General features: G+C 35.4%; 1 protein-coding gene across 3 annotated transcripts in view; it reads right to left on the reverse strand.

The window, feature by feature from the left end:
• Positions 1–8200: 8200 nt before the first annotated feature.
• Positions 8201–24343, reverse strand: part of LOC116171603 (transcription factor Sox-14-like) — a 61583-nt gene continuing 45440 nt past the window's right edge. The window contains exons 1-2 of one of the 3 annotated variants that reach the window (XM_031488539.1): positions 23732–23970; positions 8201–9059 (exon numbers count right to left, since the gene is read on the reverse strand). In XM_031488539.1, coding sequence (XP_031344399.1) covers positions 8549–9059; positions 23732–23955 — 735 coding nt within the window. In that variant the 5' untranslated portion in view covers positions 23956–23970 and the 3' untranslated portion in view covers positions 8201–8548. Of the gene's footprint in view, positions 9060–23731; positions 23971–24343 lie in introns of those variants that run through there. The other 2 variants (XM_031488540.1, XM_031488541.1) reach the window with 2 other exon arrangements.

Here is a 24343-nt window from a genome sequence, read left to right on the forward strand (position 1 = left end):
ATGTTGTATATTCACCCTTGTGGACAGTTAGTTACTGTATTACACTAATTTACAGAATGAATATGAAGTGTTACTGGTTGGTACGCAACAGTTATAAATTGATTCTCGCCCTTCGTGCCGTTTATCAGAAACGACTAAAATAAAGTAAGGAGTAAGTAAATAAAACGGCACGAGTGACCAAGTGTGACACTACGTCATCTGATAACAATCTTGTATTTCCTGGCGTTGACCAAAAGACGCTCATATTTTCAAGAAGGCCGAATGTTTATCTAAATAGAAGGTCGCCACGTATGTGAAAATATGTATTTTGTGATATCGACAATGATATATATTAGAAATAAATATTGCTTTATGTTTGGGGCATTTTTCAAAAGTTACATTCAATATAAATCGAGCGCTTGGAAAACATCGGCGGTGCATGTATTGTAAGCCTTACAAAAAAAAAGTAATTACAACCGAGTTGTGAAGGAGATTCTCGATTTTGGTTATTTTTAATTTTCGTCGCATCGATCGCTAAATGAAAGTAACAAGAGCCCTTATTGACCAAGCCAAGTGGAAAATAGAAACAAAAGTATAACTAAGTGAAAATTGCTTTCAGAGTACAATGGATGCCAAGTACCGAAGTTATTGTAGGGGATAAATACTTAGACGTTATAACAAGGGTTGCATTATTACATTTTGAATTATTGCAGAAATAAAAAAAGCACAGCTTATGTGTTTCGTACTCGTGCGGAGCTTTATTAAGACGTAGCTGTTGTAATAATATCAATTAATTTCCATTTATAATGAATCGAATCCTTCACTTAGCACAACGTCTCTTTATAGACAGGCTATTGGAGGGTGTAAATCAAACACAAACAAGAGTTGACAGTCTAGCTAACGTTTCATAGGCATTGGGACAATAAAAGGGGTATCTGGAAAACACTGCAGCAGTTGAGCTTGAAGTTCCTACAAACTATCAAATACCAAAGGCTACAAAGGGATTAATTGCGTCTGTGTTCAGTGAAAATATCAGCAAGCAGTTTTTTCTTTGTACGTAGTGTTATTATTAACTATACCAATGGTTAATGTCTAGGGTGTAGTTATGCAAGACGAGGTACCCATGATGTAACTTTATAGAACGGCAATTATGCTATAATTTCGTTGACAAATACTTAAATGGGGGTTCCTGAAGTGGACAATTTTTGTGTGTTTTTAGTTAAGATAGTGAAATAACGTGTCAATAATGCTGAACGAAAAGTCAACGTTTCGACCAATTTCGTATGGACTTCTTTAGGACAAAAAACAAAAATCAAAAATAAAAATAAAATAATAATAAAGTAAAAACGTTTACCAATGGCTATTTTAACCTATTGCGTCAGAAGAAATTGCTGAAAGCACAGATAAACCTTTACGTTACGTATATCTCTGCTGAAAGTGAGACACCGGCCAGTGTAATAACAGATTTCTAGAGCGGCGAAGGTGACCATCGCTCTGACTTTCTACGGTCAAGCAGTGTACAAAATGTTTAGTACCCATTCACCTAAAGCCCCGTTTAGATAGGTGGTAGTGCAGAAAACTCGGAACCATTATCTACGGTTTCCGATACCCAGGTTATTTGATCATTTATTTATTTATTTATTTATTTAACGGAAATATGTTGGAATCTGGATAGCGAGTCACATTGTACATTATGATCAAGTGAGTGAGAGTTGTCATAATTAATGTAGATTGACAGTTAATAATAAATAATAAACAGTTAACGTTTTCACTAAGGCTAATTGCTTACTCTGCTACTCCATTATCTCATAAGAATTTATAGCTCAAGTAGAAAATCAAAAGGACAGAAAATTAAAATGTCTTCAGTCAGATAACGGAACAGAATTCAAGAACGAGGAAATGGACAAAATTTTGAGTCAACTCGGTATTGTACGACGTTTGTCAGCTCCTTATTGCCCACAACAAAACGGCATAGCAGAGAGGAAGAATCGTACTCTTGTAAGCACTGCACGTTGTTTGCTGATTCAATCAGGTTTACCACCATCGTTTTGGGCTGAAGCAATCAATTGTGCTAACTACATTCGTAATCGCTGCCCTTCAAAAAGCTTAGATGGAAAAACTCCTTATGAAGTCTGGAATGGTAAGAAACCAGATGTTAGTAATTTTAAAGAATTTGGTTGTAAAGTGTTCTGCTTGCATAAGAAACCTGGTAAGGGAAAATTTGATGCCCGATGTAAACAAGGAATATTTCTCGGCTACTCTGAGCAAACCAAGGGTTACAGAGTTTGGTTGGTGGAAGATAAGAAAGTAGAAGTTACAAGAGACGTTAAGTTCTTGGAAGGAAACATTAATTCAGAAAAGCAGTACATAGAATTTTTTGAGGAGGACAAGGAAAATACTTTTGAAGTGGATAAAGTATTAGTCGAAATTAAAGAAATTGAAGAAGTTGAAGAGGAGCATATTGCGAAAGAAGAAATCAATGGCTTACAAGTTTCTCAAGAACACACAAATACAGAAGAAATGAAACGCGGACCAGGAAGACCTTATTTGGTGAAGACAGGTTTAAGGGGAAGACCGCGGAAGGTGTTTCATATGATTTCGAACGATACAGGAAATTCTTCAGAAGTTGAAAGTGCATCAACCGCTGAAGTTACATGGAATCAAGCGTTAAATAGCGATGAAGTAGAAGAATGGTATGATGCCATGGCCAACGAAATAAAGTCCATAATAAAAAATGATACATGGATATTAGTTGAGCGACCTGTTGACCAAGAAGTTATTGGCAGTCGTATGGTACTGCGGAATAAATACAACGCCGATGGTTCACTAGAAAAGAGAAAGGCAAGACTTGTTGCACAAGGATTCAGTCAACAACCGGGCATTCATTTTAACCAAACATTTGCCCCGGTTGCACGTCTTAGTTCAGTAAGGTTGGTTACTGCACTAGCTGCTCGTTACAACATGCACCTTCGTCAACTTGATATAGTCAGTGCATATTTAAACGGAGAATTGGAAGAAACTTTGTACATGGAAACTCCAAAACAATTGGATAAAATACTGTACAAAATTTCCAGGGAAGATAAATCCAATATTGGAAACAAAGCAGCAGAGATGATAGAATCATTACAAAAAGGTAACAAGGTGTGTTTACTTAAGAAGTCACTCTATGGACTTCGCCAAGCAGGAAGAAGATGGTATTTTAAGTTGGATGAAGTTTTGCAGCGCTTCGGAGCAAAACCAAGCAACGGAGATTCCTGTCTGTATCAAATTGGGAAGGGTCAAGAATCAATTTTAATCGTCGTGTATGTCGATGATATTCTTATCGCATCACGAAATTTGGAAGATATTAAGGGATTGATTAGAAAACTTTCCTCTATATTTGATGTAAAGGATATTGGAGAAGTAGGTTATTGCTTAGGAATAGAATTCCAAAGAACCGCAAAAGAAATTAAAGTTCATCAAAGAGGATTCATATGCGACTTACTGGATCGTTTTGGAATGTGTGATGCGAATCCTGTGAGCACGCCTATGGATTGTAATACGAAATTGCAGAAAAATGTTAATCCTGTAAGTGTTGAAGAAACTAAATTACCATATCGAGAATTAATTGGTGCTTTGAATTATTTATCAATGGCTACAAGACCTGATATTAGCTACACTGTAAGTTATTTGAGTCAATTCAATAATTGCTACTCAAAAACACATTGGATCGCAGCAAAGCGTGTTTTACGTTATTTAAAAGGATCCATGAATCTTGGAATTATTTTTAGATGTGCAAGCGAAGACGGACCGACAGGTTACGTTGATGCCGATTGGGGAGGTTGTCTCGATGATCGACGTTCATATACTGGTTTTACTTTTATGTTATCCGGTGGTCCCATTTCATGGGAATCCAAGAAACAGAAAACTGTTGCTTTGTCTTCAACCGAAGCAGAATATATGGGAATGACAGAGGCATTGAAAGAGGGTATCTACCTAAGAAAAATGTTCTTGGAGTTGGGATTGAACGATCTTTCTAAGATGAAGATGTTTAACGATAATCTTAGTGCTATCAAACTTTCTGAAAATCCTACATTTCATGCACGTAGTAAACACATAGACATCCGTTATCATTTCATCCGCGAAGCTTTAAAAAATGGAATCATCAGTATTGGTCATATATCAACAGAGAATATGTTGTCAGATATCTTAACCAAAAGACTTCCTCGAAATAAACATGAGGATTGCGTTACAATGATGGGAATGAAGTCATATGATAAAGACCACTCTGCGACTCGAGGGGAAGTGTTGGAATCTGGATAGCGAGTCACATTGTACATTATGATCAAGTGAGTGAGAGTTGTCATAATTAAGGTAGTTGACAGTTAATAATAAGTTAATAATAAATAATAAACAGTTAACGTTTTCACTAAGGCTAATTGCTTACTCTGCTACTCCATTATCTCATAAAATACCATTTTTACAAAGAAATACAAAACATAATATCTATAGCAAAATGTAATAACAAGACGAAGTGTGACTATAAATCAAAATTACTGATAATGATAAACTTAACAAAAAATATTTTAAATAAAAATCAAGTGCATTATATTGAAAAACGGAATGGTAAATTTCATTGTTTCTAAAAACCCTTAAGTAAACACCTACGTAAAAAAGAATACAAACCCAAATTATACTGATTAACCGTTGTGTAACATCAGCTTCCTTCGGAATTCGATAAATGTAGTACCAAAAAAGTTAATATTAGTACATAGTACATTTGCGGAATTGCACATTCTTACTAGAGGAGAGTATTGTCCGTACATTGTTCTGTGGAAGGGAACATGGAATAATTGTATATTACGTAAAGTTCTGGAGGGAACGTTTAAGCGTGACAATAAGTATGGGCAATCTATATCAGAGTTAACTAATTTAAATAAAATGTACACATCTGCAAACTTCCTACGGGTACTTAAGGATTGTAAGTTCAAAATACACTGTATTTCTTCATAAGAAAAATCGTTACTATGTATTGCTATCTTTAATTTAAATGCCGCATATCTAAGAACTTGTGTTGAATGGACTCAATTCTATGGATGTACTTATCAAAGTGTGGGGACCAAACAGGAGAGCAGTACTCAATATTGCTCCTTACTATCGAGCAGTACAACGACCTTATCGTCTGTATGTGTGTAAAATGGGCCGTAGTGCACTTCAGGAAACCAAGTTTTTGTAGAGCTTTCGAAGTTAAGTTATTAATGTGCTGATGAAATCTTAGGGCCGGGTCAAGAGTAACACCGAGGTCAACAATTGTTGAAACAGAACACAAAGAGACATTCTCTATCATATAATTGAACAGATAGGGCCTAGAGATTCGATGAAAACGCATCACACAGCATTTAGAAAAGTTGAGGCACATATCATTGTTTTGGCACCACTGTAGGACTTCATTTAGAGAAGATTGGAGCGTTATGGCATCTGAAGCGGACCTTACAATTGAATACAACTTAAGGTCATCTGCAAATAGTAAAAATTTTGAATTTCTTCAACAACTAGAAATATCATTAATAAAAATATTAAACAATAGCGGGCCTACATGTGACCCTTGCGGAATTCCTGAAGTTATTGGTATTGCGTAGGAAGTAAATTGCTTTATTTTAACTATTTGCTGACGCCCTGACAGATAATTAGTAAACCAGTTTAACAGCGGATTTTTTATGCCATAACTTGATAATTTATTTAGTAAGAGTTGGTGATTAACTCTATCGAACGCCTTTGTAAAATCCGTGTATATTGCATCAACTTAGTGACCGTTCTCTAACGCTTTTAAATATATTGTTGGTAAACTAGCAAGTTTGTACATGTAGATCTGCCTTTCGTAAAACCATGTTGCTCTTCAGTTATAATATTGCTAAATAATGGGGTGATTTTATCAACTATAATATTTTCAAAGATTTTTGGAATTATATTTAAGATTGAAATTGGGCGATAGTTACGAATATTAGATTTGTCGCCTGATTTATGTATGGGTGTGACATAGCTCACTTTCCAGGTATCGGGAACGTAGCCGGTTGAAAGCGAATAATTAAAAAGTAGTGTTAGGGGAGGAGAGATAACAAATGCAGTTTCTTTAAGGAAAAGTGCTGATATGCTATCAGGACCAGGACCTGGACCTGTTGAGCAATTCAAATTGTTAATTTTATTAAACACTTCACTTAAACTAATTTTTAAGTAGGCGCAATCTACAGAATCATTCTCGTGAAATTTAGCCACGGGTACATAACTCTGTGTGTACACTGACGATCATGATCATAATAGTTTAAAACGATAACACCCGCTTGTATTGTCAGGCCGGTACGTTTGTTTATACTCGGGCGTGTGGTGTGTCGCTTTGGCTTAGATTAAAGTGTGAAAGGTAGTTGGAGACAATGCAATGCTAGAAACCAATAATTTTGTAAGACCGTGTCCGTGAGTCTGTTCTTCCATGCAGCCCTTATCGAGTTTAGTAGCAATTTGAGTACAGTTTGTTCAGATTATTAATTTATTCAGATGTTGAGCTACGAAAAATTGGTTCTTACTAATGCATAACCTGGAGTAATATCTTTGAGCATAAAGATATCCACATGACAACAGCTTTGAAATCCTTCAATTTATTGTATTGGTATAAATCCAAATGAGTATTCTGGAACGTCCGTATGCTCTCTAATTGCTAAGGAAGATTGTAAGTTGAAACACAACAAGACATAACGTAAAATCTAATGCCCTAACACTACAATCTAGGAGGTCTAAGAATTGAACGCTTCCAATTCTTGAGGGGATCTAAAGATCACCTAGAGGTAAGCTCCCCAGAGCCTTTCTTGTAAGCTTACAAATTTTCGGAAAGATTCTGAGAATATTCTAGGTCCCGAGAAGATTTCAAGGCGATAGATACTGCTGCAATGATTTTTCAAAGTGCAAAATTGCAGCATTGTGGTGCCTTATAATAAGGATACGGCGGAACTATAGTTCTTTTAGATATTACAATAAAACAATTACAACTTAATTACAAATTTTCGAACTTCCAAACACCTTTATAAGGTGGAAGGTCTATGGAAATACATAATATTATGACTTAAGTCATTTAAGAAATTTGACGTTTTATTAGTAATTTGTGCATATTACTTAAAACATGGACGCGAACGAAGGGACAGAGTTATTGTCCGCTTTTTTTAAAGAACATTTAAATGGGGAAATGTACACAGACTTTTAATTACACCAATTATTGGACGAAAACATAAATCTTGACATGTGGTTTCAACAGGATCGGGCTCCACCCCATCATGCATAATTATTTACACGAAATGTTTGAAAATAGATAGATTGGTTGATCAGGTTACGGTTAACTGACCTCCTCGGTCCCCGGATTTGAGCCTCATGGATTTACTTTTATGGGGATTTATAAAAGATCAAGTAATGTCCACCGCACATTAGAACATGTACGAAATTCATTTAGACGTAAAGTGCGAAAGCGTTTAAAAGTTCGATGAAGACATTTTGAACTACTTCGGCGTTGAAAAATTGGTAATTAAGTTTTTTTTAAATTGTAATTTCTGAAAACCATAGCTCCGTAACCATGGACGCATTTAAACAAAGAATATTAGCACATACGTAGTTTTTTATGTAGATTTGAATTTTATAATAATTCATTTAAAATGTCAAAGTCCCTAAAAATTGAGAAAAAAAAATTTAAAATTTGTCCTCCCATGTGTTATCAAAATTTTATAAAAATATTTAAACCCGTTTTCGAGAAATCCCCTTGTAACACTTTAAAAAGCTCACGCTGTGCCTACAACATTTATAAAACGCGAACCTTTTATTCACGTTGATGTGATAGTTTGGAACTAAAGCTTTTAGAATAGTGAATAACTTTTTTTGCATATGAATCAAAGTTTAATCAATCAGTATTAGTGAAAGTGATGCAAAAATGTCATTTTTTTATGTTGTGATTTTTTGTTTTTTATAGCTCGTGACTATTGAGTAAATGGAACGTATTATAAGAGCAGTTTGCTTTTTAGCAAATGCTGTTTCCACAACGAAATTTTAAGGGTTCAGAAAGGGATGTCATATCACTCATATCCAGTTGCTGGAACTGACCCGGCTAGGTAGTATGGCATAGAAGAATGAGATGAATATCTAAACAGACAAAATATAATAAAGATTTATACTAATTAACAACTTTATTACATTAATTCAGTAGGAAACGTTTAAAGAACAATAAAAGAACGAACTAACAAATTTATTCTTATGCTACAAACATCAATTAACGTAAATAAGAATAATAAAAAATAAAACAGTTTCTCAATCAAAGTTTCTAACAACGACGTATACCGTTGACCTAAAGATATCCTTTTAAAAGTGTAACAGGTTCAATTGCACAATTTCCACTAACTTATGCACTTTTTTAACACGGGCTGCCGCTGGTTTCTCTTACCGAATCGTCTTTTGAAATTGCGGTAGACGTAGAGGATGAGGCGGACGACGTCACTAGATGCGATGTGATATCGTTCCACCAGGTAAGGTTCAACCTTTCAGGAAGAACCGGAAGCGGTTTTCATATAACGTGTGTTGGAACGGGCGGTATCTCATTCCGGACTTCGTCGGGTTTCATTATCACGCAGACTGGCCTTTTGATTACTTCCGGACTTGGAGTCCTTCGGGGAAACGCGGGCGGGCAGATGTTACACGGACTATTCATATTAACAGTTAAATTACTAATTGGCCAATTAATGCTAGGGGAATATAACGGACTACTGTTGTATAATAGCGCCAATTCGGCCGCGATCTTTGACTCGTCGGGATGTCGGAAAGGGTAGAGGTAAGGTAAGGGAGGAAAAATGGATCGGGGTATTTTCAGATGATCGGGATCGTTTGATAATAGCGGCGGTAAACCCGTAGGGGTTGATACTGGTGGCAGCATTGCTCGATGAAGTGATGTTGCGTCTAGAGGTGGCGAAAGTAACGGCGATATTGAGAAGCCAAATTTCGATTCTTTCTTTATTAATGGCTTCGGTTTTCTTCGTGGGCGATACTTGTAATCTGGGTGTTCCTTCATGTGTAATGCTCTGGAACAATAAAAGGACGTTAGATGAGTGAAATTTACAATAGCGAAATAGTGGGTGGGTTCAAAGCATAGTTTAAATAGTGTTTTAGACCGCTTTTACACGGGGATACAGTCTCCTGGATACCGGTATCTCGGGTACACCTGTAATAGTGCGTTTTATGGAGCCGTTCACACACGCATACTTCCCGCATACAGTATCGGCGACTAAATTTCGGTCTCTAGTCCAGGCGATTTTACCATTTTGGGGGACTGATGGGTTATTGGTTCACTGGAACTGCTTGTACGAGGAGACTTTTTCATTAGCTCGTCACTACATCGCCGAAAAAGTACCTCACTGCGAAAGGGAAGTTTAAAATGCCCAAATTTTACACAAGTAGTACCTTGGGCCATTTCGCCATCTGTGAACCATTCTTGGCGCGTTGTGGAGATTAACCAGATTTCATTATCAATCGACTTGCCACTGAAGATGAATCCTGGGTTATGATCTTGAATCCAAACAGTGGCACGTTAAGGAATACAGCTCTCCAAGCTTAAAATCCCCCTTCTGCAGGAAAAAAAATAGCACCAATTTTTTGGGACTCTCGGGTAATTTTATCGATTATATAAATTAATGTATACTGGATTAAAGATGTTATTGAAACGGTGTTATTATATACCCTGTATTCAAAAGCACGAGAACTATATTGAAAAATAAAATTTTGTTGTTGCTAGTTTAGTTTTTTGTCTTCGCGCCTTGTCCAGGAATATAAAATCGACATCTCGTAAATTGAGACTGAAATATGAAACTTCAAATGTAATCAATCAATTGCCTCAAGTCAGATAAATAAAATTAAGAAAGCTAGAGTCAGGGAAAAAGTATAGTGAAATTGATATATCAGGTACTCAGTTACAATAAAATGTTGTCTTTTTCTTCGTTAACTACAGAATCTGTGGAGCTATAACAATTTTGGGTGCAAAAGTTGTCCAAAAATAATAAGTTATGATACAAAACTTCGGGAAGGCAAAGCAATGAAAAGAGAAAAAAAGAGTACCTCTGATGCTCAAAAAAGGTTTAACTTATAGAAATTGAAAAAATATAACCTTCAAAATATATAAAAGTGTAGTTTAGTGTAGTATTTAACAATCTCTGGAAACTCCAAAGAATGACTTAATGATGTGTGGATTTTTTATAGATCTCTAAGAATGGACAATGTTATTATGATATTTTGTAGAGCTTTAAACAAAAACTTTGCGTTTTGAATGAAAGTATAGTTTCTGAATATAGAAATGGGAGTTTAGCATGAAAAACAAATTTATGTTTATAGAAGAAGCGATAAAGATTTTTCGATTCTTTAGTCAATGTTAATTTGATGCTTGTTGGTTGTTCATCATTAGTTGCCCTATCTTCGAGTGCAATTTTTGTAGAAAATATATCCCTCTTCCGCCGCATTTTTTACACAGTGACAGATTAATCACCAACGTAAAATTTAGTAACGCAACCTTGCGGGAATCATTTTTAAACTTCTTTACTTGGTACAAATTTACTAAATTTGGGGAGTTTATTTCCAAACACATTTTATTAAGCATCAAAATACGCAACGAATAGTAGTTAATCCGAAAAAAAATAAAAAGAATCTTAGAAATTCGAAGAAACACAAGAATCTGAAGAAACTTTAAAATCTAAAGGTTCTTATGGAAAGATAGAACCGATGAAAGGAAAAAATTAGAAGAATCTGAGGAATTGGACAAAATTGAAGAATCTCAACTGAAGAATATCAAGTATCTGAAAATTCAAAAAATTTCAATAGAATCCTAATAAAAAAAGAACCCGAATAGTCCTAAAAAACAGAGAAAACATGGAGGATTCGTTTATTTGGTGGCGAATTGACGATCGATGGGCATAAGTTTCGAAATGTACAGCTCCTATATAACGCTAGCAGCAATACTTTCTCTAGAGACCCGGGGATGATTCTAGAAATGTGCCCAAAATAGCTCTTAAGCAAGATTTTAAATATGTCTACGTTTCCGAAGACATTTTTCATAATTTCTGGAAATATTGCAAAAAAACTTTAATGTTTTAGAAAATGTTTTGACAGATTTCTAGTTTTAATTGGAATTTCATGAGATCTTCAATGTTATCAAAAATGTTTCCAAAAAAATTTGTTTGGTCTGTTTAAATTAAAATTCCTAAGAATATTTCCGAAAAGGTCGCTAACAAGATATCTAAGGTGACCCAACACCGTTTATAAGAGGATTATTAAGTAGTTTTTCAAGATATCTAGGAAGAGTTCTAGGGCGGTAATTAAAATATTATACTTAAATGTAAAATTCGTAAAGCTCTGGTAAAATTTCCTCTTAAGAAGATTTTGAAACGAAAGTGCCCAGAAGATTATGAGGGAATGATTTAAAAATATTTCTAGAAAAGCAGGAAGTCAAGATTTCTCAGAATATTTTTCCAAAAGTACTAGGATATGTTCGGAGAGCTAAAGAATGTTTACTAATCTCCAAAATTACCTTAATCGTAAAAATATTTTAAGAAAGTTTTTAAAACGATCTCGAAGGAGATTTTTCATAATGTTTCCAAGATTGTTCTTGCTAAAAAGATTTCAAACACAGTCTCTTAAGAAAATGATTTTTTCGAACGAGATTTGCATTGTCTCGCATTCTGTCCCCTATCTCTTTAGAAGAGGTACTTTTCCACTGCATATTAACTTAAAATTAATTTAACCAGCAAATAATAGCAGGTCAATGGTCACAATACACATATTTCTAGCTTGCCATGTAGGGGAAGTGGAGCATCTCCCAACCCCATTAAGTTGGCACTTCTGAGTTTGAATCAACTTCACTGATGTCTTTTAAAGTGTCACACTAGATAAATAACGCGGTTAATAAGAATTTATCGAAAATCTTTAACTATGACAAGCCTACTAACCCCAATGTAACGTTAAAGAAACCGAGGTCTTTATAGGCTTATACTAAATAAGGTGCACCACTAAATAAAAGCTGTATACGATTAAATGTCGTTATATCTAGCATTTTGCTAGATAATTCTGGGGGTGTAAAGAAATCCATGCACAAATACTTTATATTTCAAAATTGGAATGTCTTTATAATGTGCTTTAATGCAAATAAAAAATATTTGTATAATATAGAATAATACCGTCAAAAATTAAGCTTTTAATTTCATTGTACTTTGAATGAATAGTGTAGCATATTATTATCTAAGCTAACATATTCAGTTGGCGACAAAAGATAATGCGTTCATTGTGAGGAGGAATTGAACGCCTCCTGTGATCCCATTCATAGGGAGATTGTCTCGGCTCGCGCTCTGTACGCCAATCCGGACAAATACAATGCACCCTTTCACGCACTACAATCCTTTGTTCTAATGGAGTAATTTGAGTATTTACCGTAATTCTCTAAGATAAATGCGGTATCCATGTTCGAGTTTCGTCTATACACCTCGATAGCATTTAATTTTACTTCTGCACTTTATAAATCTCATTTTGAGTTTGGATCAAGTTGAAAAGAGTCGAAGTTTCTGGCAAAATTATATTTGTCGACAAAAACTTTCATTTTTGAACAGTAAAAGGGCTTTTACACATTTAAAGGGTTTGTACATTCAGATTTCATAAACCTTTATCTATATAAGTAGGAGGTGATATAAATAATAAGAATTGCATCGCTTTGGCGTAGCTTTTCCAACACATATTTTCAGGTGAGACATCCAATATACGAAGATGTATTAAACAAGGTTTGTATAAATGCAATGAAATGTAAATGCCAAATGTTTCCGTTAGAACAGATTTTAGCACGGAATAATGGATCAATTCACATCTAGAAATACGAAAGGTACGTATACACAAAGAATACATTAGGTATAAATGTTTATATTATATTGTAGAATTATCTCAAAAGGTTTTATATTTACACTTCGATAAACGAAGAAAAGATACCTATTTCATAAATTTTTATGTATCACAAAGCCAACAATGCTTACGTAATACACAAACACAATCTAGACATTTTCGATTCTCAAAACATAAAGAGGATTATCTTTTCGAATACATTTAAGTTATACCAATACAGGAATGTTATCTGAAAAAAAGTTAAATAAAATTTATACTACGTTACTTAATATTTTATGTTTATATTATAGTGAGGTTAGGAAAATTTCACGCTTTTAGCTGAAAAAAATCGGTTTTCTTAGGTAACAATGATCTCTTATCAAAGTCAAACATTGTTGTAATAGAGCTTTGTGTACCTTTTATACCGAGGCAACGACAGTTAGTGATTGTCCTGCAAACACCGGATATTTGTATATGCCCTTTATCTTTTCTTTGTCCTCTGTTCATTTTGTAAAGTTTAGTAGGTATTATTTACTGCACACGGAATGTGCAAAAGATTAAACATACAAAAATCAATTCGTATCGTAACACAGAAAACTAGGTACCTACGCCTATGCTTGTTTTCAAAATAAAATGGCGGAGATTGATTTGGTTGGGTCGGAATTAAACTAAAAATGTTAGTGTGGTCATGGTGATAAAAAGGCAAATGAAAAGAAAAATTAAAAAGGTACGGTTGACAGTAAGTACTGGTCCTTGAGCCGGATAGAGAGCCGACTTAGATTGGTAAGCTGCGTACAAATTTTTTAGAGCTATAAACGTTATTTAAACTGCTATGTGTGATTCTATAACTACATCTCAGCTGTGGTGCCTAGCACATGGAACGCGAAATGATAATAACAGGTATTTTATGTCCGATATTATTTCAATATCTCTGGGAGTTTTTGTTTAATCACTAAATAAATGACACTATTATAGTTGATGGTTTCTTCAATGTGCATTTTCTGTAGTATAGAATAAACAAAATTATGTTCTCTATTCAGCGAGTAACGTTTCAAAAAAATGTCACGATTTTAAAATGCTGTAATTGCATTTAATCTTGAAAGTTATGATTTTTGAATTCTTTCAAGAATTTTTAGAGCCCACTATTAACTTCAAAATAAGACCGCATACTTAATATCTCAAAGACTTATAAAATGTTAAGGAAAAAGTTCAGTATGTCCAGGAAAACATTTGAGACCCGGTTCGATACTTAAAACACTCAAAATATGAATTTAAATTTTAATTTCGGGGATGCATAATCATTCCAGAATATGGAAACATTGTCTTACAATTCTAAAGAGGAAACTTGAGAAAAACATTTTACATTTTAGGCCAGATGGATGAGGGAAATATATTTTTATATAACGGCGTAAGTGAGGAAACGAGAGCAATGCTGAAGGAGTAGCATGTATAGTACGCGAAATGCAAATAAACTAATTCAATGGGAATTCATTAATGAGAGAATGATAATTACAAATAAAATGACATTAAAAGGATTGCGCAAAAATATTAGTAGTACATGGACCAAATGAAGACGAAAGGGAAAATAGAAAGGATGAATTCTGGGAAGCACTGTCGGAAAATGTTGAAAATATTGTAGGGAGACTTATAAACATGGGAAATCTGAGCAGCAGAGTGGGAAAAAAAGAGAATAACCTAATAATAGCAAACACATATTACAAACTCAAAGACATTACATATTTACACAAGAGACGTGCAAACTAGGCGAGAAAAATCAATGATATAGACTATGTGTTACTAAAAAGAGAATACAGAAGCGAACTTACTGGAAACTAAACATGAGTGGCGAAACATGGAACTGGAACATACAGGGTGTCCATTTTTCGAGTTGAAGGTGCTCGCTCACTTAGGCGAAGCGTCGCGGAGGGAAGCGTTGCGTTTTTTTCGCCTTTGAAGTTTACATATATTTTAACGGGAACCCGCTCACTTCGGGGGGCCGAATTGAAGAGGCGGGTTGATGGTCTTCAGAGCAACTAGGAGTCATTCTCCTGAGGCTTCCCGTGGCACCGGACAATCGATGAAAATATTCAACATTTTATTGATCCATGCCCAAACCCTTTAATAAACTAAGATGCCCAAAACAATTTGTCTGATATACGGAAATATTAAAAAAATTCCATTAAACCGTAGGTTTCCCTCTTTTGATTAATATTGTGAACCCAACATTTTTTCTTGTTGGTGCTTCTTCTTCCATACTGGCAATTAAACTACAAAAAGATGCTCTTATGACGAAGAACTGCTCATATCAACACTGAACAACGTACTATTTTCAAATGCTAAAAATAAATAATATTCCCGCAGCGCCTGATCCGTACCAGACGCCACGCAATCGCGACAATGTGCGCACATTAGCTAAATGACGCTTCGCCTCGCAACGCTTCCCTTCGCGACGCTTCGCTTAAGTCAGCGAGCACCTTTAAGAGATAAAAGGTTGGTTAATGAGGGAAAAATTGCGAATTTTCGTGTTGAATAATAATCTGAAAAGAAATTGATAGCTTCAATACTTTTGAAAATATCGAAAAAAATGAAACGAGCTTGAGGAAGATCCAGATTGTCCATTTTTAGTGTCTGAATTAACGAAGTAGCTATAGGAATTAGCAGGTGATGCGGACTGTTATTTATAGTTCATTTTATCACTGACTTTGAGGACCAGAATAGTGCTTTTTGCTACAGTGGCACAGCAAAAAATTTGTTTTTGAGTCATGGCAGGCATCTAGGATAGGACGATATGATAGAATACGAAGCAATTATTAGGCAATGATGCACGGTCGTTCATTGCTTCAATTTTACTGCATTTAGGCGCCTATTTCTATCAAAAAAAGGGCTGCCGTCTTCTAATAGACACACTGCGCTGCCTGGGATTTTGCGTGAGCTACAACGTTGCCTCACTGCTTGTGTTACCTAATCCAGAACGCGTCGTTTTCGAGCAGTATGCGTTTGATAAGGTGGTTTACAATTTTTCCCGATGTTATATGTCTTATTTAACTGATGTATTATGAGGAAACCGCCCCTAAATACTGAAGAAAAATTAATGAAGGAAAATCGAAAGACGGAACCGTGATATTCAGAGATATATAAATGTCTGATTCATGTATGAGCGATTTCGTTGAAATTGGTCTTCCCTATCCGAAGTTTAGATCAAGATTTATCCAGTATACTATAGTATCTTGCGGTAAAGTAGGATAATAAGTACATGTAAAATCAGAAAATTTTGCTCAAAAAAGGAGGCAGTTTACTATTAATTTGGTAGAGTAAATGGCAAAACGAACTATCGTGAAAACTAAATTGTATTTTCTTCATATTATAACCATCCCTTTAGAGGAGTGTAAAAGATTCCAATGCAATTATTCCGAAAGCGAAGGCAAAGTGGAAGATCTGATCTGGATTTGGATCTGCAAAAGAGGGCCAAAATAATCATTTTCTTCCAAAATGTAAATTTTTTTAGAAAAGTCCTACCTTAGAATGGCGCATCTTTTAAGATCCCCTTTATGGATGAACTATTTTGCGGAAATAATCGCAGAAGGCGCACCCAAAAAAGAATATTGCTAACCCCTATACATCCAACCTGTGGTTGGTGAGAAAAGAATTATAGAAAGCAAGCAAATTATGGGACCTTTGGAGGAGTAGCTTCCAATTAAACATTTTGTACAGTTCGTTAATTTGGAAAATGGGGTTGGTACTCGGGTTGGTATTCCTCCGCGACTTCCATTCCATTGCAACTTAATGCACTATTGTTTCTCTTTGAAGTAAAAGTATTAATAGCATCATTGATGATGATGCTGAAAACCGTTGCTATGAATTTTTTAATGCTTTAGGTATTGATTCCACTCTTGTTCAGTCTTTTAGGAGTGCGCTCCTCCACGTATTAATTTATTTATTTTATGTTATTTATAGTTAAACGCAAAACGAGAAGAAATCGGAAATAGTAAATGAACGTAGCGAAAAATGAGATAACCGGAATATACCTCTACATGTTCAATTATTCTGAAAACATGAAAATCTGTTCATATTCCATATAGTCTTTGAACTCCTACGGATTCCTTCACTAATCAAATTTACAGTTTTCCTGCTAACTTCACGTTGATTTGACGATTAGAGAGCTCCGTTTGTGATGAGCTTTTCTGTGGTACCGCAGAGTTCGAGTTAGTTCTCGACTCCATTTGCATAGATTCAACGGTTTATGTCAACTCGAAAAATAAACTCACAAGAATTGGAAATTGGTCGATATTTAAGAGATTTTTGAGCCTTTGTTCGTAATAATTAGCAATTTTTGAGCACTTATAATTTTACCATAAGACTTCGCCCGCAAAATACATTATGATGGTGAATGGCTTACGATTTTAATGTAATGAACTGGAAGCTTCCTTGCCGAAGCAACCATCAATCAAGCCGAGCGACTTACAATAAACGGAATTAATAAAAATGTCTTTGAGAACACTAGCAAATACGCATTTTATAACCAGCATAAAACCATAACCGTTGCGCCATTTATGCTTTATATAGTATTGTGTCACACCATAATCCATATGAAGTGCAGTTATAATGCAGTATTATGACTTTATTATAATATGTGCTAACTAATCCGCAAACCCATTCCTTATAATGAGCTACCACAAGGCCCGTTCGCACCGGTTATTCTGTTATCTTTTGTAAAACAGACGACCTGCTTTGTAGTGAATCACTTTAAAGCTCTGTTTATTGAGATGAGCGCTTTATGTTATATCACCCCTTACAATAAGCGTGGGAACGTTATATGTGTTGTGTATTAATAACACTGCGCAAATCTTTTTTAGTTAAAATTTTTGTTTCATGCGCGCCAATCTGCAGTTATGAATAATCAAAAACCGATAATTTCCACTTGAATGTTATCTAATTAGAATTATATAAGCCTAATACATTATACAATGTAATCGAATTGTTTTCAATTATACTCGAGCGCAAATTGAAATCCCCATTTATAGTCGATTTAAATGGATTTCCGGAAATAAAGGTATGGTCATTGATGCAGCCGTAAATAAGAAAAATTATTGGCCCTTAATGTGGGCAACGGCATCGCGTTAAAGCCCATAATGTTTCCTCTTTATGCGTTGAACTTTTGAAAAAGCTTTTGCGATATTTCGTTTAAAAAATGTAGATGAGATGATCAGAATTGTTCGAAAATGTCCCGCTAGAACTGTTACTGCAATTCATGAATATTTGGAAAACTTACCCGGTAAATTAATTCCGATTAACTTCATGTAAAATGATTACGGAAATATCTACCATAACGGAATTTTAGTCCCCGGGATACGTGCCTCGCCCCACAGTTCAGGAACAAAGTTTCTCGTCTATAAACAATTGTCAAGACAATTTGATGTTATGTACTTAAAGCAAAGTGCCCGTCTTACGCATTGCGGCATTGCACTCTGTCCAGGGGGCTAACTTTTCTCGAGAGCAGGTCATGCTTTGTAAGAAGAATTAAATAAAACGAGTGTACCTAGTAGAAAATATTCTAAGTACGAATTTTTGTAAACGAGCACTGAATTTTCTTAAGGGTCAATGTTCTGGGGGATGGCGAGGTGTATTTTTTAAGGTGAAATATCATAGCGCAAATTTTCCTTTCTTATAGTCTATAAGTCTATTCTATTCATTTCACCCACTAAAAACATAAGCAGATTAAACTAATATTTGCCCCTAGACCATGATGATTTACCTCCCCCCCCCCCCCCCCTACGCCAACGATTATTTTATCCACATTGTACAGTTTTAGTCTAGAGACACCTCCCAAGGTTTCGACAGTTAATTGTAAAGTTACTATCAAGTTCTTCTTCAAATTTACTCTCAAATTCTCCCCCATGTTTTGATCAACTTTCATTTTATGTTTGCCTTAATTTCGCAATTTTGGAAACTCCCCATCACCCCTTGAGTTCTCTGAAAATAATTTTACATCCACTTCCCAATTTCTTCACCAATCTCTGTTTAATTTCACTTGCCTCTCCCTCCTCCTTATATAAAAATGTTCCCCGTCAAATCTTCCTAAGGTTGTTCCGATGTGCTCCTTAAATTTTCCCCTTGTTCTCCTTAAGATTCCCTCAATTTTGTGTTGAATGTTTTAAGTTCTTCTCAATTTCATCTTTTTTCTTTACTAAATTCTTCTGTGAATTATATACCTACATTGATAATCAGTAAAATTCGTAGTTGTGACATTTATAAATGGAAAATTGCCTTTTCATTGCTCATTGCTTTTTGCGCACATGAAATTCGACTTAATTTTTATCAGGTTATACTTAATTAGCCCCAGTATCGGACCAATCTAAGGGAATGCATTATTTTTGATTTAGGTTTCTATTGGCTACCGATTTCGGGGACGATTACCCATCTTCAGGCCGTTTCGTTCCCGAAATCGATAGCTAATAGAAACCTATAAGTAAAAAAGAATTTTGCCTGATGAATAATTAATATTTTACCTTAGTGTACAAGCAATTATAATTATGGAGATATTTATCGAAAATGAATCCATTAGTCTTTGCTTAAAAAAATACTTCCCCTATTTCATTACATCCAACAGTTTCTAAAGTAAATTGACTGTGACTGTGACTCGCGAAACTTTCATTCATAAAAAAAATTCCTTCCTTTGGATAAGAATCTTAAAAAAATTAAAAATAAGTGTATTAATTTCTGAAATGTACTGGTAATCTGTCTCGTTTTAAAAAAATCATCATCCTATTAGATGGGTTTAAGAAAGTTGTTACTTCTGCCCATTAAAAGCTTCCCCTTGGATTACTATAATAAGTGCGGCGAAATCGTGAATTTTCTTAGGGTAAGTTCAGGCTAACCCAGTATTTCTTTCGATCGAAAATTACGAAGGAGCTGATGAAGGGCAATTTTTCGGAGGTGGAGCGAATCTTTCGTGGACGATTCTTCCGGGGGTGAGTTTTCCGGTAGCCTGTATTTCGCGGCCAAAATTTTGCGTGGGAAAATACGTGGTCAGTGAAATTACTTCGGGGCGAATTTAAGAATTAACTTAGGGGCAAGTTTTTTTGAGACCTTACCCGAAGTGGTAAGAGTTGATTTGCTACATACCCATTCTCTTTTGATTTTTTTTATTTTCAATTATTTATAACAAAATTTTACGGCATCTGATACAGTTATAGTCGAAAATTAAACGTTGTACTTAAAACAGCGAAAAGCTGAATAAATAAATATAAACGAAGGTGGCAGGCATTGAAATAAAACAACACATTTTACTTTATTCTTTTGCGCGAAAGTGAAGAATAAGTAAAGTAAAATGTATTGTTTTATTTCAATTTGAAGGACAACGTTTAAGTTTAATTTTCGACTATAACTGTATCAGATGCCGTACAATTTTGTTATAAATAATTGAAAACAAAAAAATCAAAACAGATTAGGTGTGCAGCAAATCAACTCTCTTCGGGTTAGGCTCTCAAAAAAACTTGCCCCTAAGTTGAAACTAGAAACTTGAAACTTTGACATATAATTCTTAAATTCGCCCCAAAGTAATATCACTGACCAACTTGCGCGAAACTGAAGAATAAGCAGAGTACATTCCATCACGAAAATCTGTCTGGGATAAGTTTTTAGGGGTAAATTTCCCGTTGGGCATTGAAGGATACATGAAGAGGAAAAACGAACGTGAAGAAATTTAAGGAGAACATGGGCAGATCTAAAAAAATCTTGAGCTCTAGGAGAGGTTGAAAAAGACCGGGAAGTTGGGATATAAAATTATTTACTCGAGAGGAAAAGTGACTTTCGAAAAGAGTAACAAAAAAATTTAAATGAAAATTGAGGGAGGGTAGGTGATCTTACACGGGTTAAGACTTCTTAGGGGGCGACTCGGTATTTGGGGGGCGGGGGGTGACAAAATCTTATGAGGACTAAATGTTTGGGGGCGCATTTTCCCGGGTGCGAATTGTGGTCAATATTTCGAGGTAAAAATAATTTCGTGGGCGAATTTCCCGTGGGCTAATGTTCTTGGGGTGAATATTACGAGCACGAATTTATTTTACTTGAGAGCCACTCTACTTGGGGGCGACTTTTCGTTGGGCTAGATTTTGCGATAGAAATAGGAAAGATGAAGTACATGACAGTTATTCCAAGCGCAATCCGGTTCCGTCAATTTTTTTTAAAATATGAATTGCTCTTGGAGCAATTTTATAATGAGTCAGTATTCCAGTTAAAATGAATTTTCCTTTAGGTCAAAAATTCCAAATTTTTGTGGACAAACTTTATGTATCCTTAATTCGAAATTAGTCTCGGTTACCAGTGAAAGCTGGAAATTAAGTTGTAAGTACGTATAGTTTAATTTCGAATTGTGACAGTAACTCGAAACACTCGAAATTAGTACCAATTTCGCGTTATTTAACTATTTTAACGAGTTTTTGGTTTGCTATATATTAATCAGGTTACTAATGTCGAAAAATTCATATACACCTCATATACCGCGTGTCTCAGGCTGAACGTATCATAGGCAAACAGAGTTAATGTATTTTTTCGCGAAGGATCCACGAGGCCTTTGATATGTATTTGTAGTTAGCGTTCAACGTACGTTATTCCGCTTGCCTGATGCTAGAAAGAGATTGGAGTAGTAAGTTGAACGCTAATTTCAAAGGCTACGTGGGACACACTGCATATCTAGAGGACCTAGTGGCCGGTTTTTCTTAAACATCAAGGGATTCTGCACATGCCTTTTTGGAATGATTCGCCAGCGTACAGAGCGATTTTACTCCCCCGGGGCCACCAAGAAATGATTACCTGGCTGTACGATTCAATATTTCCATTTGGACTGCGTCGGGCTTACATCAGTTTCTAAGCGAGAATGGTTTTGTCCGGAATGCCTTCCACGTTCTAAAAGACTACAAGACGGAAATACTCTGGATAAGGATTCATTACTTTTTCGCCACCTCTGGATTTACCACCCATTTTAATTGCAAGTTCGTATCGTTTCGCCACCCAGATATTTTTGGCATAATTTACAGATATTAAGTCTGGGTTGACCACTCGTTGTAGAATGCGATACAAAAAACAAGATCAATCTTCCTATTTTCGAAATTCTAGACAACTTTCGGGAGACGCTCGTCCATAACCACAAATATGGCGAATGGGGAAGACATACGTTGGAATAAAATGCTTCGCTACGGAAAAAGATCTGTGGCAAAAATGAGTGTATAAGTCAAAAGTCAAAAGTGATCCATGGGGGAAGTCCACCTGTGTATAAAGATAGGTATGTACGTGCATACGTCGAATCACTATTTGGGTTATTGAATATTGATTTGGGTCGATATCAGAAATCGTTCAAAAAGGAAATTGTTTCCAGATCCGGTATAAAGAGAGCCCCAAAATACGTTTTAAAGAATGTTTGCAAAGGAATAGCTACTTTGTTCTCATATATGGTATGATTTTTAACTTCAAAAAGGTAAAGGTTATAGAACATTTTTACGTAGGTAATAAACAAGTAAAAAAGTATGTGAACCAAAATCTGAAAATGAGGTCGTCAAAACGGATTTTGCGGGAATGCCAATTTCTTATAAAATACAGATCGGTAACAAGTAACTGTAACTAATCTAGATGACTCTGAGGGATTTCTTATTGCAAAGTGATTTGCTATTTAGGCAAAGGAAGCAAGAAGAAAGATTTCTAAATTTTGCCTTTGTAAACCTTTTGGCAGCTGCGTTTGAAATAGGTATGTATTTATAGGTACATAATTTCTCTGGCTATGCTAAACTCACTGGTTTTGGAATTCTGGGAAAGTATATAATAATAATAATAAAATTTACTTTCAATCAGCGACAGAGATGTAGGTTGAAATATGTTGAAATATGTAACTAAGTAATATTTTTGAATTGAAAATTATGACAGGTGAAGAATTTCTGAATTGACTTCAAGAACCTATAGAATCATTCCCTAAGTGGGGGAGTGCACACATTTTTCGGACTCAAAGGGATTCAAGAGTAAACTAAATTATTATGGTGAATCCTCGCAGTTTCAAATTTCCACCTATATATGCCTTAGTGTGACAGAATTTACAAAAGTAGATTATGATGTATACGTTAGATAAGTTAAAGATACATAAAAATAATCAGGAAAAAGACACATTAGGTATACTGGCGAGGAAATATTGAAGTACTCGGCCTCGAGTCTGAGTCAATGTAGTGTCATTAAGTATACATTTTCGTCATGAAACCTTCATTTTCATGCCTATACTGTGTCAGGAAATTCTAGCTTCCAATACAGTGGCAGTAACATTTTTTCTGACTGCTTTTCCTGCCTCCTGTCACCTTACCCCTGTCAAAACTGGCACATTAATATTAATACAATGTGATTAGAACTTTTATATTAAAAAAAAACGGTTTGATATTTGATACCTTGTTATACCTACTCTTGAATCTATTATTCTATAAACTTGTTATTCTTGATGGCAAACGTGCTACAAAAGATACTAAACAAAATGATCTAATAATAATAAAGCTCAATGGTAAAACTGTACTGAAGTCTATTAAACTCAGTGTACCTACAGCAAATTCCACATATACTTTAAACACAGGAATCGTTTTAAACTAAGGAAAAATTGTTAAACGTGTAAGATGTTCAAGTTCTAGTGATCCTGATTTGCCTTTTACAGAAAAATATTGCGCACCTTATGTTTAATTCGGCCCGTTGTTCTCTAATATGAACTTTTTCCGTTCAGTGAATGAACATTCAATTACTATGTCCGTTAACGCGGTTAGATTTGGTAGGGGCAATATCAGCCACTGACGTGAAAAGAGGGTAAGTAAAAGTGTGAAAATACCTTAATCGTTTTGCTTCGTCAATGAACGGACGTTTCTCAGATTCGCTCAGCAACTTCCATTCAGCTCCTAAACGTTTCGATATCTCGGAATTGTGCATCTTCGGATTTTCTTGTGCCATTTTTCTTCGTTGGCCCCTCGACCAAACCATAAAAGCGTTCATAGGCCTCTTGATGTGATCTTGCGACTGTTGCTGACTACTATGCAAGGGTTTCGGTGATGACATTGTAAATTAGCCTCGACACGACTGCACTAACTCAATATACATCAAGTATCACAAGTAAAAATTAACCAACTATCTGGTGGTTGTGGCAGAGGACAACTGGCTTCATGATGGGAGATTCAAGTGTACTTCCCTGAGTTTGTTGGTTTAGGGTGGCGGGATATCGCGGAAAAGGCGGGAGATGCGCGAGATTTTACTGAACCGAATCTCGACATTTACCTATATGCTAAATGAGTTTATTTAAGGGTATATCACTTTAGGGTTAGGGGTTGATTACTGTAGGTAGTTAATCGTTTTCTGTTTGCGTATTAACTCGATTGCCTTTCAAACTGTGCGGCGGCTGGCAAAAAAATCAATACCTACGCCCCCCAAGTTTTCATTCATCATCCTA

The sequence above is a fragment of the Photinus pyralis genome, unplaced genomic scaffold (assembly GCF_008802855.1).
Source record: "Photinus pyralis isolate 1611_PpyrPB1 unplaced genomic scaffold, Ppyr1.3 Ppyr1.4_LG5, whole genome shotgun sequence".
NCBI lineage: Eukaryota > Metazoa > Arthropoda > Insecta > Coleoptera > Lampyridae > Photinus > Photinus pyralis.